This window comes from Mytilus californianus, unplaced genomic scaffold (genome assembly GCF_021869535.1).
Source record: "Mytilus californianus isolate M0D057914Y unplaced genomic scaffold, xbMytCali1.0.p SCAF_12, whole genome shotgun sequence".
Classification (NCBI taxonomy): domain Eukaryota; kingdom Metazoa; phylum Mollusca; class Bivalvia; order Mytilida; family Mytilidae; genus Mytilus; species Mytilus californianus.
The window spans coordinates 62,487,427-62,504,654 of NW_026262604.1; the positions used below are offsets into that span (position 1 = coordinate 62,487,427).

The 17,228-nt window shown below is 31.1% G+C and overlaps 1 protein-coding gene across 1 annotated transcript in view; it reads right to left on the reverse strand.

The window, feature by feature from the left end:
- Positions 1–16,565, reverse strand: part of LOC127721164 (uncharacterized) — a 36,510-nt gene extending 19,945 nt beyond the window's left edge. Inside the window, exons 1-5 of the mRNA XM_052227836.1 lie at positions 16,479–16,565; positions 15,893–16,343; positions 15,552–15,739; positions 14,280–14,367; positions 12,689–13,057 (exon numbers count right to left, since the gene is read on the reverse strand). Coding sequence (XP_052083796.1) covers positions 12,689–13,057; positions 14,280–14,367; positions 15,552–15,739; positions 15,893–16,343; positions 16,479–16,565 — 1,183 coding nt within the window. The remainder of the gene's footprint in view (positions 1–12,688; positions 13,058–14,279; positions 14,368–15,551; positions 15,740–15,892; positions 16,344–16,478) is intronic.
- Positions 16,566–17,228: the final 663 nt, after the last annotated feature.

Below are 17,228 nucleotides of genomic sequence, written 5' to 3' on the forward strand. Positions count from 1 at the left end.
CTCCATTTCGGTCATGTAGCCCATTTTCGCTTCTCATAAACATTTTGCTTCCCATAAACCTTTGGTTTCAATTATTTTATGTTTTTCATGATTGTTAAATTGATTCATTGTTGTTTTTTTAGTTATGTCATGCACATGTTGAGGAAGAACATATAATATTCGGTTCAATACGATTGTATACTGTTTTCTTTCAATCTCTATCAACGACATGTTTAGGTTTTAAGATCTCTTTCGAATCATTTAAGTATGACAACAAAGGCATTTAAAAGCTTGTTTGACATGTATAAATATTGGAAATCATGTCAGAAAAAAGAACCAGAGAGTTAAAATAGATAAATTATCTGAACTTTTAAACTTGTCAAAAAAGGTAAATACTGAAACCCATTAAATACTTCTCATGTTTACCTACATCAAATTTTTAATACTACTATGTCAAACAGTTAGTTACGATTATCACTTCCGAAATGTCAATTATGGCGACTTCGATATTTCAATTCTAACTTCATTAAACCAAAAGCTAATCTCAAAACGTCAAACGATAACAAATTGATTCATTTTAATATACATATATATGTTTGTTCTTCACTCAATGAATAAAAACGTAAGTACAAACCGACAAGACAAAACAAAGAAACATAGAAAATACGAAAAACACAACTAAGATTATAAAAATCATCACCGTTCGAAAAGAGAAAGAAAATAAAACAATCGTAAATAAACATATGTATATATAAAATAAAAAAATAATAAAATAATTTGTAATCATTACTATTCGTTGGATACCAAATTTCATGGTTTTCGTGGGTATAGAAAAACAACGAATTTTAATATTCAAAAAATTACAAATTTTTTATCAGCTTTCTTGTAGACTTTGTCAAAACCACAAAATCACATATCAACAAAAAGGCATGATTTCCGCAATCCATGAAAATTGGTAACAACGAAAAATAATGAATCCCTAGTATATGAATAAAAAAGCAGACTATTGCTACCCATAAGACCAAAGATGAACTGTTTTTATTAACCGTCCTTTCCAGAAAGATATATATCATTTGATTTATTTCTGTATTTACTTTTATCATGACCGCTCAAACCAAAGCATCTTAAAGGCACGTGTAGCGATAAACGACTAAAAGGGACAAAAAAAAGGCAAACTTGTTTGCCACATGAATTTGGAACCTTAGCTACTTAATAATTTCTCAATTGGTTTATGGTGAATATAAGTAAAGTTTGTTACAATTCGTGTAAGAACCTAAACAATGACATCTGAGTAAATGATACCCTCATGAATAACAATCCATCCATTGTGATATCAACTAAGTGATTGTAAATATAAATTATTAATTTCATGCGTTCAAATCATTCGTCTCAGACAGTTTGATTTTAGAGAATTAATGTTGTGCATGTTTCACGAATATTAAATCATATTTAGATAATGAAATGAAATAATGATAATTATGTTTTTATTTAAATTTACTAACTCTTATAAATATGCTTCGAATTACAAACATGTTCAAAAATGCTTTAAGCTATTTTGTTTATAAGCAATGAAAGAAAAAAAAGTATTTTTTATCTAAAAATACGTTTTAAATCAATGCATAATTGAAAATTGTTTACCTTCAACGCAAAGCGTAAGTTGCCATGTGTAACTCGCTATGAGAAAGTAGATTATGTATCGAAAATACATATTTTCAACTCTACATATAACTGTTATCACAGCTTTCATTAATGAATAATTTTTAACATGCAGTTTTACTTATATATAGTATTGCTTAGAGTTACGGCAAATTCCCATTTGAAAGTTAACTTAGTAGGACGATAAATTTCAAAGAAACGTATCTTCGTACTCGATATCTAGATTATTTTTAGCAATGATGATACCATTTTCCTTTAAACTGTTTACAAAATATAATAGAAAAGGGAATTTTGGTTGTCACATTTAATCCCTTTTATACTTGTTATATGTAGAACAAAGTTATCACAGGACATAAAATTGAAACAACAACACTTTTTCCAGAACCTTATTTGCATATTTGTTGCTTCTACGTAAATTTTCCGATGGCGATTGATTATCACATGCTGACTGATAACGCCAGTTAATGACAAGAGACGACTTCATCTGATTTACATAGAAGTTATAAATAATTAGTTTATGTGTTATTTCTTTAAAAAAGGGCAATCAGTTTTGACGTAGCAGGAATAGTGTCACTGCTTCAAATATTTCAGATGTAGTAACGCAATAAGAAAAAAATTATAATTGAAATGAACCGAGTGTGTTATTCTCTTTCCTGTCACTTCTTTTGTGTGGCTTTATAAATTTAGATACAAAATATTCCTTCTATGTAAATAAAAGCCTATTTATATTTTATTCATCAATAAAACAGATAAAGATGTATTTCTTTATTTATCATTTGATCTTTTAATTTAATTTATAAGGTAATGTATTTGTCTTCCGATATCTTGGATGGTAAAATATCAGATATCTACAATATATGTGGTAGGATACACATTATTTGTAAAGGGTCATAACTCTAGAACGGTTACAGTGACGCCACACTCTTTCTTCTAAATATTAAAACAAACATATGATTTAATATTATGGTAATGACTATTTAAAAAAAAATAGAGAATTTTTGGATTTAGACATTAATAAATGTACCTTAAAAATGAAAACTATTTGGAATAATGTTTTAACTTTGAGGGAAGTTATGTTTTTTTGTGTTTTTATTGATTTCTTTGTTGTAAAGAAAGAATAATTTATATTAAAATATAAAAGCTATCTTGTAGTATTTTATTTCAAAATAATTCTGTCAGTAACTTTGATCTTTTTTCATAATAAATAAGATACAAAACTCTTATAGAAGACCTACAAAAGAAAACAAAGAAGCTAGAATAAGCCTTAAACTTCCCAATCTAATATTCAGATGATGTCTTCTCAAAGTTTGATACACAAAATCAAACTTGAAATAAATAATGTCTGTCTCGTAAATGACGTTTATCTACAAATTTACACTGAGTGATGGTTAAAACTTCCAAATTGGGAACTTTTCATTTCAGTGCATGTAAAGTAAATTGCTGTCTGTTGATATGAGGGTTTAAACGGATTCCAGATCGTACGTTTCTTGTAATTATTTACGTGATAAAGGGTAGCTTCGTTTAGGGTGGTTATTGAACAAATGGTTCAAATTGTATAGTTGATCTCTGCGACACTTTGATGTCTATGGAATGTTTTGTGAACATGCTCGTCTTTCCGTTTTGTACTCACTCAAAGTATGAATTCATTTTGTCATTCTTTGTAAATAACCCCATAGTACTTAAGCACAGTTTAAACTTCTAATTATATTCGACTTCTTTCATTTACAAATAAGAATTTGTTGAAAAAAAATGTAACTCCCAAAAAATTTCAAAATATTGGTTTAATTTAAAAAAAATAACAAAAAAAGAGGTTTAAACCGTATGACTGTATCCCTTAAAAATCCGCCCATTTTCCTAATGGCCGTCTCAACGACAAAAAATAACAGCTGCAGTAATTTCAAAATTGTCTAACCTAAATATATAAGTATTTGAGCTGAATTCGATTTCATGTCGACTTCAAAACAACTTAGCAAAGTTAATGTTAGTTCAATTCTTGTTAACCTGTACTTGATTTGTAATAAACGTGTTGCTATATGTTTTCAAATAAATAATATATATTGTCATTTGTATGTATTTATCTCAAACTTCTCAGTTAATGTAAACGAGTCTGCTGTCTTGTTAAGTCGTCTTTAGATCATGTAGATAATTCAATATAATAGGAATTAATATGCTTCTACCACAATAATTTTAAAACATGGTTTAAAGACTATATCGTATCAATTTACATTCTAGAAAAAAGCGCGTCGGACCCGTGACATTTATGACGCATTCTTTTCATTTTTTTGCAAAGGAAGTATAGATATGTTTCCCATATATACAAACTAACAAGTTTTCACTCGTTTTATTGATTTCTTCAGATTTTATGGACTTCCCCTTTTTTAATTTCCCTTGAAGCTCGGTATTTTTCTTATACTGTTTCAACGAAAGATCTGCTAACTAACCTATATCACATGCGGTTTCGTCATTATTTTTTTTTTGGTGTTTTTTGCATTTCGTTTAATTTTTGGAAATATCATAGGTGTATGTTGCTTTCTTTTTCAATTATAACAGATACACAGAAACTAACTGACTATCTTATACCGTAATAATATTAATCTCACACTGCCAAATTTGTTTTCGAGTTTTTTATGATTACTGAAGTATATTTAACATACCGTATGAAATATTGGTGTTGTACAGGTTATAAAAATTTAAAAAAATTTATTATAACAAACTTTCATCGTATTTATACACTTTCGTAAATGTTAGTTCTTAACGCCATAGATATACTTATATTGAACCGAACATATTTGTTAAACACTATGAATATCGAGAATTTAATTTCAATGTTTAAAAAAAAATTATACTTGCGGTTTTGATAGAATGAATATAATTTTAAACCCGATAATTAATGCAGCATATTTTTTTAAAACATAAGTGAAGACACAACAAAACTGCAAATGCAATTCTACATAATCTTAACTTCAACTGTATCTTTAACATGTTTTAGTTGTATTGTTAATGCTATTTTATCAGTAATATTATTTTTGAAGAAAAAAGATCTTCATCAGTTTATTTCTAAAACTTATAAAAAAAGGAACTGTAATCTTTGTCCATTATTGTTTAAAATAAATACTGTTTGATGACAAATTATCTACTTTCAAATTAAAAAGCGATATTTGTCAATAGTTCAAGAAATGTTGTGTGCTGCTACTGACATACATTTCCAATTGCTTTTCAAATAATCCACATCAAACATAAACAATTTATTTGATGCATATCTTCACCAAACCGGTGATTGCCTTCGTTAAAATCAAAAGGAATAGTTATTAAAGGAGATTAATAAAATATTGGTATAACGGAACACATGTACCGATATTCAATTTATTTTTTCAATATGTAAGTGAATGTGATAACTATTTTCAGAGCCTTTGCACGTGAGAACAACGACGATTATTCCCCCTTGAACCTAGATGAATATAAGTGAGTTCTGTAATGGGTTATTTAGTGTTACATAAAGAGGGCATACATTTATATAGATATGTTTATATGTTTACACGTTTTGTTATCTTGTATTATTAGTTCATGGTTGAACTTCATTAATAAATCTCTAATGCATAAAAAGGAACAAGTTCCAAGTGAAGACAATCAATCGCAAAAAACAAAAGGCAGTAAACGGTACATTTAAACTAAAATTAGAACATTACTCCTAACCGCAACTAAACCGTTAGAAGTTAGCGACAGGGTTCCTACGATAATCATATATGTAAAGTGCAGAGACTCTTTAAATTTATCAAGTATTATCTGAATTAAGGTCTTTCCTTTTCCAAAAGGGAAAGACATTACTGTATTTCTTCTGATTATTATTATCATTTTTAAAGTCTTTCCTTTTCCAAAAGGGAAAGACCTTACTGTATTTCTTCTGTTTATTATTATATGATCATTATTATTCTTTTTCCGCAAAACTTTGACGAAGCCTTTACCATAAAACGTGTCGCTTTCAGGTTCACACTTTGTATCGGTGTCATAAATACCTATCCGGAACTCATCCTGTGAGTCGAAACATTTTGTCATTTCGGAGTAATCCCTCTAAAACCAAAAAATCTTGTTATCATTCAAACATCGTAACCGTAATAGGTAGAAAAAAACCTAAGGGAGAAATAAGTTCAAGACCAAACCCTGGTTCTTCGTTACATTTGGACCGAAAAGATTCAACGACTCATTGGTAGGGTTATGCTCCTATGAAAATTAACCGCAGTCGGTCAACCTTCAAAAGCTTCAAAACACACTAAAAATCCTTTATATAAGGTTAAAACACTGAATTCGCTATCTGGGATATGACCTTGACCTTTGAGCCTGTGGTCTTTCTCAAGGTCACTGGTATCCAATGTCATTGTTGAAGACCCCATGGGTCTAGGACCTTTGGTTATATAGTAAAAGCTGATTGAGTCTTTTCAGAAACCAGTAAGTCGTAGACACCTAGGATCTTCACCAATTATCATCAATTCATGTGACATTTAAAAATTTCTCAAGGTCAAATTTGTATGTTGACCTTGACCTTTCACCTAGCACCTTGTTATGGAATAATCTCAGCAACCCTAATACTTACAGAAGTGTTGAATATTGGAAAATGTTTGGGTCATTAATGCGCAACTTTGTTACATTTGACCGAAGAGATTTGACCTTTCAGTAAGGGGCATAACCCTTGTTTTAGGTTTCTGAAAAGACTCAATCAGCTTTTACTATATAACCAAAGGTCCTAGACCCATGGGGTCTTCAACAATGACATTGGAGACCAATGACCTTGAGAAAGGCCACAGGGTCAAAGGTCAAGGTCATATCCCAGATAGCGAATTCAGTGTTTTAACCTTATATAAATGATTTTTAGTGTGTTTTGAAGCTTTTGAAGGTTGACCTTTACCTTTGAACTAACAACTTTTTATTGGATATCTCAAAAACGATAATACTTACAGAAATAGTAAATAGTGAAAACTGTTGAGGTGACTAAGGCACAACGATTTTACATATGATCGAAGAGATATGACATATCCTTAAGGGGCATAACCCCCGTGAACGGTTTCTGAAAAGACAAAATTAGCTTTAATTCATTAACCAAAGGTCCTAGACCCATGGGGTCTTTTATAATGACATTGTGAACCAATGATCTTCACAAATGTCACAAGGTCAAGAGTCAAAGTCATGTCCTGAATAGCGAATGTGTTGTTTTTTGTCATATTTTAACGGTTTTATGTGTGTTTGGGAGCTTTTCAGTACATTCTATGCCTATTGGAACATGTATTTTACATTACAAAAAGGAAAGACCTCTCAATTGTTCAAGAACAATTGACATTTTAATTATTATTATTATTCTTTTTGTTCCGCCAACGTTTGAAAAAATTTCCCTCTTTTGTAATGACATCGTGTACCAATGACCTTGATAAAGGTCATAAGGTCAAAGGTCATGTCCCAAATAGGGGATTTTGTGTTTTTGGCATATTTAAATGGTTGTATGTGTGTTTTAGAGGATTTTAAGTGTGTTTTGAAGCTTTTTAAGATTGACCATGACCTTTGACCTTAAAACTTTTTATTGAATATCTCAAAAACGATTATACTTACAGAAATTGTAGATAGTGAAAAATGTTTGGGTCAAAAAGGCGCAACTACATTTTGACCGAGGATATTTTACCTATCAGTAAAGGGCGTAATCCCTGTTAACTGTTTCTGAAAAGACAAAATTCGCCTTAACTCTTGAACCAAAAGTCCTAAACATATAGGGTCTTTTGTAATGACATCCTTGACCAATGACCTTGACAAAAGTTATAAGGTCAAAAGTCAAGGTCATGTCCTTAACAGAGGATTATGTGTTTTTTGTCATATTTTAAGGGTTTTGTGTGTGTTTTTGAGCTTTTTAATGCATTATACGCCTATTATAACATATATTTTACAGTACGAAAAATAATGACCTCTACATTGTTCACGAAAAATTGACATGTTAATTTTATTAAGCTCTTTTTCAATACACCTACTAATGTACCTCGATATTCATTGTGTTTAACAATGGACCCTAAGTTTTAAAAACTCAGCAGTCGATATTTTGGTTCTGCAATGATTTATAACATGCCTTTCTTAAATCACAACTCTATCAAGGTAAGAATTATCTAGAAGCTCAGATGCAAACTTTCACAGAAAGAAATAACAATAGATGGATTTGGGTCTTTTGCTAGGCTCCATTTCGGTCATGTAGCCCATTTTCGCTTCTCATAAACATTTTGCTTCCCATAAACCTTTGGTTTCAATTATTTTATGTTTTTCATGATTGTTAAATTGATTCATTGTTGTTTTTTTAGTTATGTCATGCACATGTTGAGGAAGAACATCAGCAAATTCAGTTGCGCATTATTTATACATATGGATAAACACCAGATGAATTCACACTCAGACTGCCAATAATCAAAGAACATAGTGTAATTTTTCTGTGTAGTTTTAATCCCCATTTAGATTTTCATTGTCCTTCAAGTGTTTGCAGCGATTATGTTCGTGTCCAAGACTCTATGTACATATTAGGATATCTACACCTCGTCTGGACGTCGTTAGATTGAAGACAACTTTTGTACTAGTAAATTGCACCTCGATTTAATTTTATGCAGTATCAATGTTTGACTTAAATATTGATCTCTATGTGTATTATTTTTTTCATTATATTTCGGTTTATAGAGTCCATCATTTCTAAATCCATAGTTTACGTTTCCGTTAGTATTTGCATGAGTATCGGGTTTAAAAGAGCTGGTGTAGATTTTGATAGCGATATTAGAGTAGATTGGTAATCCGAGAGTTATCTTTTAAAGTAACTGGTCGTCATAATCTGAATTCGATGATATTTACGTATTATCGGATGCTTTTTTAGTCTTTGTATGACAAGACTTAACACAGGAATTGCAGTGATAAGATGTCTTTAGACCTAGCTGATTTGGATCCCTGATGCATTCAAGTGAAAGGTGTATGTTCAAGTCTGAAAAAAAATAAGTTAGAACCGGTTCATGTTATTTTTCAATTTATTTAAGAGGAAGGATGAGGGACGTTATGAACTTGATTATTTAAGGTATTTGTCTATCGAACGACAATTTAAGTAATCAGTCGCGCTTAAAATTTCAATGTGTGAATGAAAGATATTAAGCAACTTGTAGTACTATATCCAATAAAGACAACAGTAGTATATCACTGTTAAATAGTTATAAATCAATTTAACTCAAACAAATCAGGGTCACAAACAAAAACTAGGAGAAAGTCACCAACTAGAATAAAAACAACAGAAACACTGACCTGCTACAAAAACAAACGTCAACATACAAGGATTACTTGATAACAACTTGATTACAATTGCCATTTTCCTGACTTGGTACAGAACATTTTCAGAAAAAAAGGTGGGTTGAACTTGATATTATGGCTAGCCAAACCTCCCGCTAATATGGGAAGATTAAAAAATAGCGCTTAAATGAAACATTACGTGACGAGTGATCAAATAAGCCCAAGAACACTCAGGACAGAGAAATACATAATTATATAATAATATACCAAGCAATAAAAAAGAAGATGTGGTATGATTGCCAATGAGACAACTCTCTACAAGAGACCGAAATACATAGAAATTAACAACTATAGGTCACCGTACGGCCTTCAACAATGAGCAAAGCCCATACCGCGTAGTCAGCTATAAAAGGCTCCGAAATGACAATGTAAAACAATCAAGATCATTTCACTTGGTTATTTCATGATGGTTTTTTCCACTGCAAATACATTGCCCAGTCAGTTGCTGTAAAGTGAGTATGGAAAATGTATTGAGCAGTTAGGGTTCAAACTTTGTAAGAAAACACCTCGATGTTTGTGTTATATTGTCACAGTATATAATATATGTTGGGTTTTTTTGACTGCATATGATCGAATTTATTACAAGAAGTAATCGTCGCATCTTCTCATTCCTTTGACACCCACCATCATATTGTTTCTAGATCTGAATCGTGTAAATATATTGTACAAAGTAACAGAACAAAAACACACGCTGGATACTTTTTACCAGTAACGTACCGTATAAATTCACGAGACAAACTAAGGACGGAACATCCGTTTATATACTAGTAATTAAAACCCTATTAGATTGTAGTATTTTAGAAAAATATGTTGACTCACAACAGGTAAGTAAGGTACACTTCATACAGATTTTAAACAGTAGATAGAACACTTTACAAGTTTGATTACTGCTATGATTAGATTATTTAACACGAGTATGAAGTCAAGGAAGTTATTGTTATTGTAAACATTGATTGAGCCATCTTCCTGCAAAATCTCTACATTCTGCCATGTGGCAGTCCCTTTTTTGTTTTGTTTTTTGTTTGATTGCTGTACGGTTGACGTAAATCACTCACGAATGTTTGTTTTGTCAATAATCTGAATACAATCACATGTTCTTTTATGCTCAAATGAGGGATTTGTCTCTTGATGTTTTTATACCTTTTTTCTATTTACCGCAACTTTGACTTCTTCAAAACGTAGAATAGACTGAAGACGATTAACTATGCGTTCATTCAGTTCAATCCAACAGAATCATTGAATTTTTGGTCAGCAGTAAGACAGCAAAGATGTATTTGTAACGTGTAAGAACTTTTCGAATCAAACATCATTGTGGACTTTCCATTTCAATGACATGTATGGATCAACATTTCAGCAGTACCTGCAGATATATATTTTTTTATCTCCAAATTAATACTATCTTCCAGAGCGTACATTTCCTGTATTGATGTTCTCGATACAGGGTTTCTGCTTACAAGGGAGTTATTGAACCAATATGAGGAAATGATGAAGTTGAAATCATCCCCCTTTGCTATTTTGTTTCATACGCCATCACAAAATGGTTGACCTTTATGGAATATCTGTTTCACAAATGACGACGGATGTGTTCTTGTCAGATACTTGTCGACTTTGAATTTAAATGTCTTTCATCTCTTTTTTACAAGGCTTATGTATTTGTCAATATGATATCCCCATATCTAGATATAAAAATTATTGGAATATACCGTTTTGAAAAGAATTTTTAAATGCTATAATTCATGCATCTGATGTTATGATAATTTTCCATTTGTATAACGAACGATTTAGAGGATGTGTATACCTTGAATACTTTCAGCGCAACTGGTTAACTCATCGTGTCAAAGTTTGTTTTTATAATGAGGAGAAACCAAAAGAGTGGCCTTTTTCAGATCTTTTACAACGAACGGTACCAGCAAATAGTTCAAAGACACATAAATGTTTCATAGATCATACCGGCTTTAAATATTTTGATAGAATTTTAAGAAAACCAATATATAAACAAAAAAAAAAAATAAAAGTTAAAACTGGGAAAATATGGATATAATAAACTTCTCTTAAACTGGTTTATCACCAAATATCACGCACAGAAACTTATTAAGAAAAATTATCATATTCGAAACCGTATTTTTATTCAAAGGTTTATCGTTTAGTTTATATTTAAACATCGATGATCGTGAATTTGACCCCAAAGGAGCGTTGGGTAACTGCCACCTTAATTCCCCCCCCCCCTTTCCTCGTCAACTGAGGTCTCCTCAAAACATGTTTTCAGGCCAACGAATTTGGTATGGTTTCATCAAATTTGTCGTAAGCAGTTATCTTTATCATGTATATCATAATAATTATGCTTTTTAGATATTTTAGATCAAATAATGTATTTTGTATACGTTAACGTTATATGATTTTGAATAACTACACCGTTAATTCCTGTAACACAAATGTTCAAAACCAAATGATATATGTTAAATTGTTTCTTTGTCATGTTCATTGAGACACATCATAACCTTCTGCTTTGCTATTTTTAGTCCGTTTCCATTTAAAGAAAAACATGCCAGTGATGAAACAACAGAGGGCAAACATCGAAATCACAACACCTGCAATCACTAAATCTGTTCTTAAAACTTCTTCTGAAAAATCTGAAAATTAAACAAGCTTTTCGTTATAAGGAAAGTAATAGTGATAAAGATAACAAATAATGATATAGAAAAAAAGAAGATGTGGTATGATTGTCAATGAGACAACATTCCACAAGAGACCAAATGACACAGAAATTAACAACTATAGGTCACCGTACGGCATTCAACAATGAGAAAAGCCCATACCGCACAGTTAGCTATAAAAGGCCCCGCAATGAAATATGCTCTTTTTTAGCTATGGGTTTTCAGATTATTATTTTCCCCTTCTCAAAAACGGCAATGTATATGCCATTCTCTGTACTGTTGCATCAAAATGCAGAACTATTTCTGTCTCTTGTATAAAGAACAATTTTACTCTTATATATACTGAAAGTAATAATTATTACTGGTGTGCGTTATATTGTTTAAAAGATTTGCCGTTTTTAGCTAAGATACAACAACCATATAAAAACTAAAGTATCATATGTTTCTATTTTGCAATTCCAAATCAAATATAAGTTCAGTGATTCTAAATATCCGCGAAAATATAATTTATCATTAACTACAAGTTTTATCTAGTAGAGAGTTGGTTAACACGCATGACACTTATTTACAATTTTATACATGTACATATTACATTGTATTATTTGAATATTACTTTAATAGATACACAGACTTTAGACATCGATACTTTACGTTCCATTATAAAGCCCACTGATATTTTGTCCATTAGTTCAGTTAGTTTATAACGTTGCAATTTTTTTCTCAAGTGTTTTTACTTCGGAATCCCCCTTTTGAATTCACCTTTAGTTAGTGGTCGATATTTTTGTGATACCCTTTAGGTAGATGAGTATCTTTTAAACCAAATTTACATGTTTTCTATCAAATATGTACAACAAAACCAAAGTTAAAACAACTGTTAATATTCCTGAGGTGGTACAGAAAATAGGTTCCCGTGACAGATGGTTACTGCTTCGAATGAATTAATTCTAAAGAATTGTTTTCATCTGTTCAGTTGTGTTCGAAAGTTTTACAGACGCAATCAAACCTTGGTTTACAAATATGTAGCAGAATAAATACGATAAACTTTAAATACATACTTGACATTTGCATAGAAGACGTTGATGGGAGCGTTGTTGTAGATTGTCTTGATGTAGTTGTTAATTTTCCTGATGCTATTGGTTGCCTCGATGTAGTTGTTGATGCAAACGTTTTTATGAATGTTGTTGTTAAGAAATGTCTAGTTGATGTAGCTGACATAGATATTGTAGACAATTTTGTTTTTGACAATTCTGTTGTTGAAAACTCTGTTGTTGGCAGTTCTGTCCTTAAAAACTCTGTGGTTGGCAGTTCCATTGTTGAAAACTCTGTTGTTGGCAATTCTTTTGTTGACAATTTTGTTGTTCTTGATTCAAGTTCTTCTACGTACGTAGCCAAATCCTCATCAAGTTTACCATCACCATCATTATCTTAGAAATACAAGTGAAAACATATTAAAACAAAAAGGCAATAGTGGTATACCGTGTTCAAAAGTCAATAATTGATTGAGAGAAAACAAATACAAACTAAAACCGAGGGAAACACATCAACTATGAGAGGAAAACAACGACACAACAGAAAAATGAAAGGCAGCAAAAAACAAACGACAATGCAACATACATAGAAACGAACTATTAGATAACAACTGCCATATTCCTGACTTGGTACAGGACATGTTATTAAAATGGTGGGTTGAACCTGGTTTTGTGGCTAGTCAAACCTCGCGCTTTAAGGCAATGTTAAATATATCACTAAAATGACAACATTACATGACGGGAATACAGTACAAATAACTGCAAGAACACTCAAGACAGAGAAATACATAAATGAATAACTTTAAAGTACATTTAGAAATTTTAACCACAGAATAACAACGAATAACTGAAATAAATTTAGGAGAGTACACAAATGCAGCATAATAGAATTACGAACTGTGTGTCTTTCACACCTATGTATGTATCAAATCCACAAAAAGTAACGTCTCGGGTATATTTCTAAAAAATGAATATAAATCATGATTAGGTTTCTAATAATGTAATTTGATGTATTTTATAACAAATTACAAGAATATTAATATAGAAAAATGTTACTAAGTGTGCAACTAACTGCCCTATCTAACTATGTCGTCTTTTCTCCCAAACCAAACTGTTTAAAACAAATAAATCTTGTGTGCACACATGTAGTTACTTTAAACTAAAATCATACAAATTAACTGGGTGATAAATAATCTTAACTTTTGCATACGAATAGAAAATAAAAAAAAATCAGAATCACAACTGCAAACGATGAAACACAAATCAATATCCGATCAGAATTACAAATAAAACTTCTTAACTATAAACATGAACCCTAGATAAACAAACGCCGAGACACGTCTTATAGCAATGTGAAATCACACTCAGCAAAACAGTCATATTCGGCAATAGGTCACGTTCGGTACTTAAACCACCAGACGACGTAAATGGTAAACCACAATCTGAGATGTGGAAAAAAAGTGCATATCTAAATAAACAAGCGTAATGTTACATCAATATGTGTTAAAAATTCTTGTTATAAACGTTCCCTTCATCATAAAGTACATTATAGTATAATACTAAAAGTCAAAAATGTTGAATTATAAACACTCTACATCAATAGTAAATTGTATATTACCTTTTCCATCTTTAAGTTCTTCGTCAATTAAACCATCACAGTCATTATCAATAATGTCACCTGGTACAGTTATACTAATTGAACAGTTCTAAAATAAAAAGAAAATCATGGTTTTGATTTAAGAAACTTAAAATATTGATCCGCTGATGATCTGTGATACATACGTTTGTTGTATTACATTATATTTTCAGGTTGCACTTTGTAAATACAGCTGTTTCTCAAACCACGCTTATTTTGGGGAGATATTCATTGATAAACAATTTTGTTTACATACTGGTTCCCAGTTATGATCTTTATGTTTCATCTCATAGAGACATAACTTGGGAATGTTACAAGTAAATATACATATGCATATTGTTTATATTGAAATCTGTGGTAATCCTACAGTTAAGGTAGGGGTAGTTAAGAAATTTAGTGTAAGTTTAAACTCTTAGAAGTTCGGGGCATATAAACGTTGAAAATATGCCGCACAGCTCTATATTTTGACCTTTGAAAAAAATAGTAGTGCATATGAACTTTCCATTCTAGGATATGATTTTTTTCAAAACTTCATAGTAAAAGTTGTACAGTTTTAGCCGTAAAAGGAGTACCTATGGGAAATTGCATTGTCAATCTTTACAGAAATAATGCAACCTAAAACATGCTAGACTGTGAGCATATACGAAATCCATTGTATATTTTTTGTTTCTTATTTCATGTTGCAATCGACCTATCATAAAATAACTAAAATATGTAAAATTTAATTTAACAAAAATATAGAAATATAGAACTACAACAAAAACGTTGTACACTACTGTAGATTTATTTTAGAAGCATACAGTGTCATTTGATAGTTACACTAGATCAGATTATAAAGCAATTATTTATATTATGCAATATAATTTCGTACGTTATTTGGCCTTATTAACTTTTTTTTATTTTAGGGTCTTTTTTATGCGAAACGCGCATCAGGCGCAAATACAAACCTTTAATTCTGGTATCTATGATGAGTTTATTTATAAAGATAGCAATGTAATTTTCATTGATAATACTTACACTGTTTATTGGAGCTAAACGTTGTCCAGAGGAGTATCCATACGAATTATAATTTGCAAGTCCTGTCGACACTGCTAGAAATATGACTATGGGATTTACGTGATAAACTGTATGAGCGCCTTTTCCGACATTTATGTCTGTTATTCGCAAGTCATCACTCCCATCTATTGGTCTCCATTTTGCAGAGATATTTTTTCCATCCAATATAAGACCACCTATTTCTGATTCGGGAATTACAATTGTAAGTGCATGATTAAATGGTTTTGTTGGATATTCGATTGTTGTAAATGTATAGTCGGCAGCAAATTGTTGGATGGGTTGCAAAAGAATCATTGATGGGTCACCATTTGGCGTTCCGCAACCCCCTTCCGAAAAAAATGCAATCGCAATAGGCTTAGAACTGGAAACAACTCTGGAAGATTGGTCTGTTATTCGAAACAGATATTTATCACCTGCTGCGATCAAACTAGATTGGGCTTTACCGGTAATATTAATATCTGTATTATTCTCACTCGCTACAATTTTAAAGTTTACTGGCCTTTTACAGTTTGGCATATTGATAGTAACAAAAGTGTTACCGAATGTTTCTACTGGTGTCATTTGAGATGAAAGATGATCGCATGCTCCTGAACCTATACTGGTACATGATGCTCCACTTATTACAGTTATAGGCTCATTGGAAGTGATTCTCGTCCCGGTATAGTCTGGGCCGTCATACACATGAAACGTTTGGAATTTATTCATGTTGATCTTCAACATTTTTCCTGCTGAATAGCGTACATTATTATATCTAATGTATGTCTCATCTGCAACTAAAATGTTAACATTTGTGTTTTCTTCCGTTGCAATAATCATAAATTCTGCCGAATTGCTCCATGTTATCACATAATAGTTATAGCCAAGTGTGTCAAGAGGGAAAACTGCAAATGCGTCTGATGCACCATTTGCCTTGTTAACAGCATATACAGTTATTTCTTCGTTTGCTATGATTTCTATACCTTTGTTGCTCAGTTCTGTACCCTGTCTACTCTGAATTTTAGGATTAAATGCAACGTTGTATACACCATGCCTTTTAAGATTTACAGTTTTAAAGAAACCAGGGTCGTAAAGAGGAGTTGATATTGTGACGGTGACATTACACCTACAGTCGGTGGTAATAAATACCTCCTGTATACTTTCATCGACGTTATTCATAAAACCAAATATAAAATGTTTGCCTTTGTTGTCTTTTCCTGTAGATGATATAAACATGATAAACATATTCATATATTTATAAATCGAACAGTGTGTTATAAACCTGCTATAACATTTCTAACTTGTAATATTATAATGAATTAACACTTTCATTCTTCGTTAGAAAAAAATGTAATAAACACGAACGTATCATATCCGTTTTTTCATTTCTACCTAAATGCTCCAATTTTCGAAACCACAATCTATTAATTTTTTCTCGATATCACCAATGAAAGTAAATTTGTTTCACGGATGCTTTCCTTGCTGGAGCATTTACTTTTTATGAACAGTACAAACTTTATATTATACCGGTTCGTCCTATGTGGAGTGGTCATGATTAATAAAATAACCGATGCAAATGTAAATCTTTTTCTGATTTTAAAATTTTGTTTTGATGTAAGTCCGATTTTAAAATGGTTTCTCTGTTCAACGCAAATATGAACAACTATTTATATACATAAACATTTATTAAAGTATGCAACTACATGTATATTTGGTATTGGTTAAAGTTATTACCATTAATTAGCTTTAATTTTTACTCTTCCTTAGAATATTGTTCTAAATTGTGTTAATATAATTAGTAAACAAACACATGTAATATACATATTAAATGAAAAGGGGATGTATTACCTTCAGAACAATACATGTATTGCAGCTCCAAACAAACAACAATAATAAAAA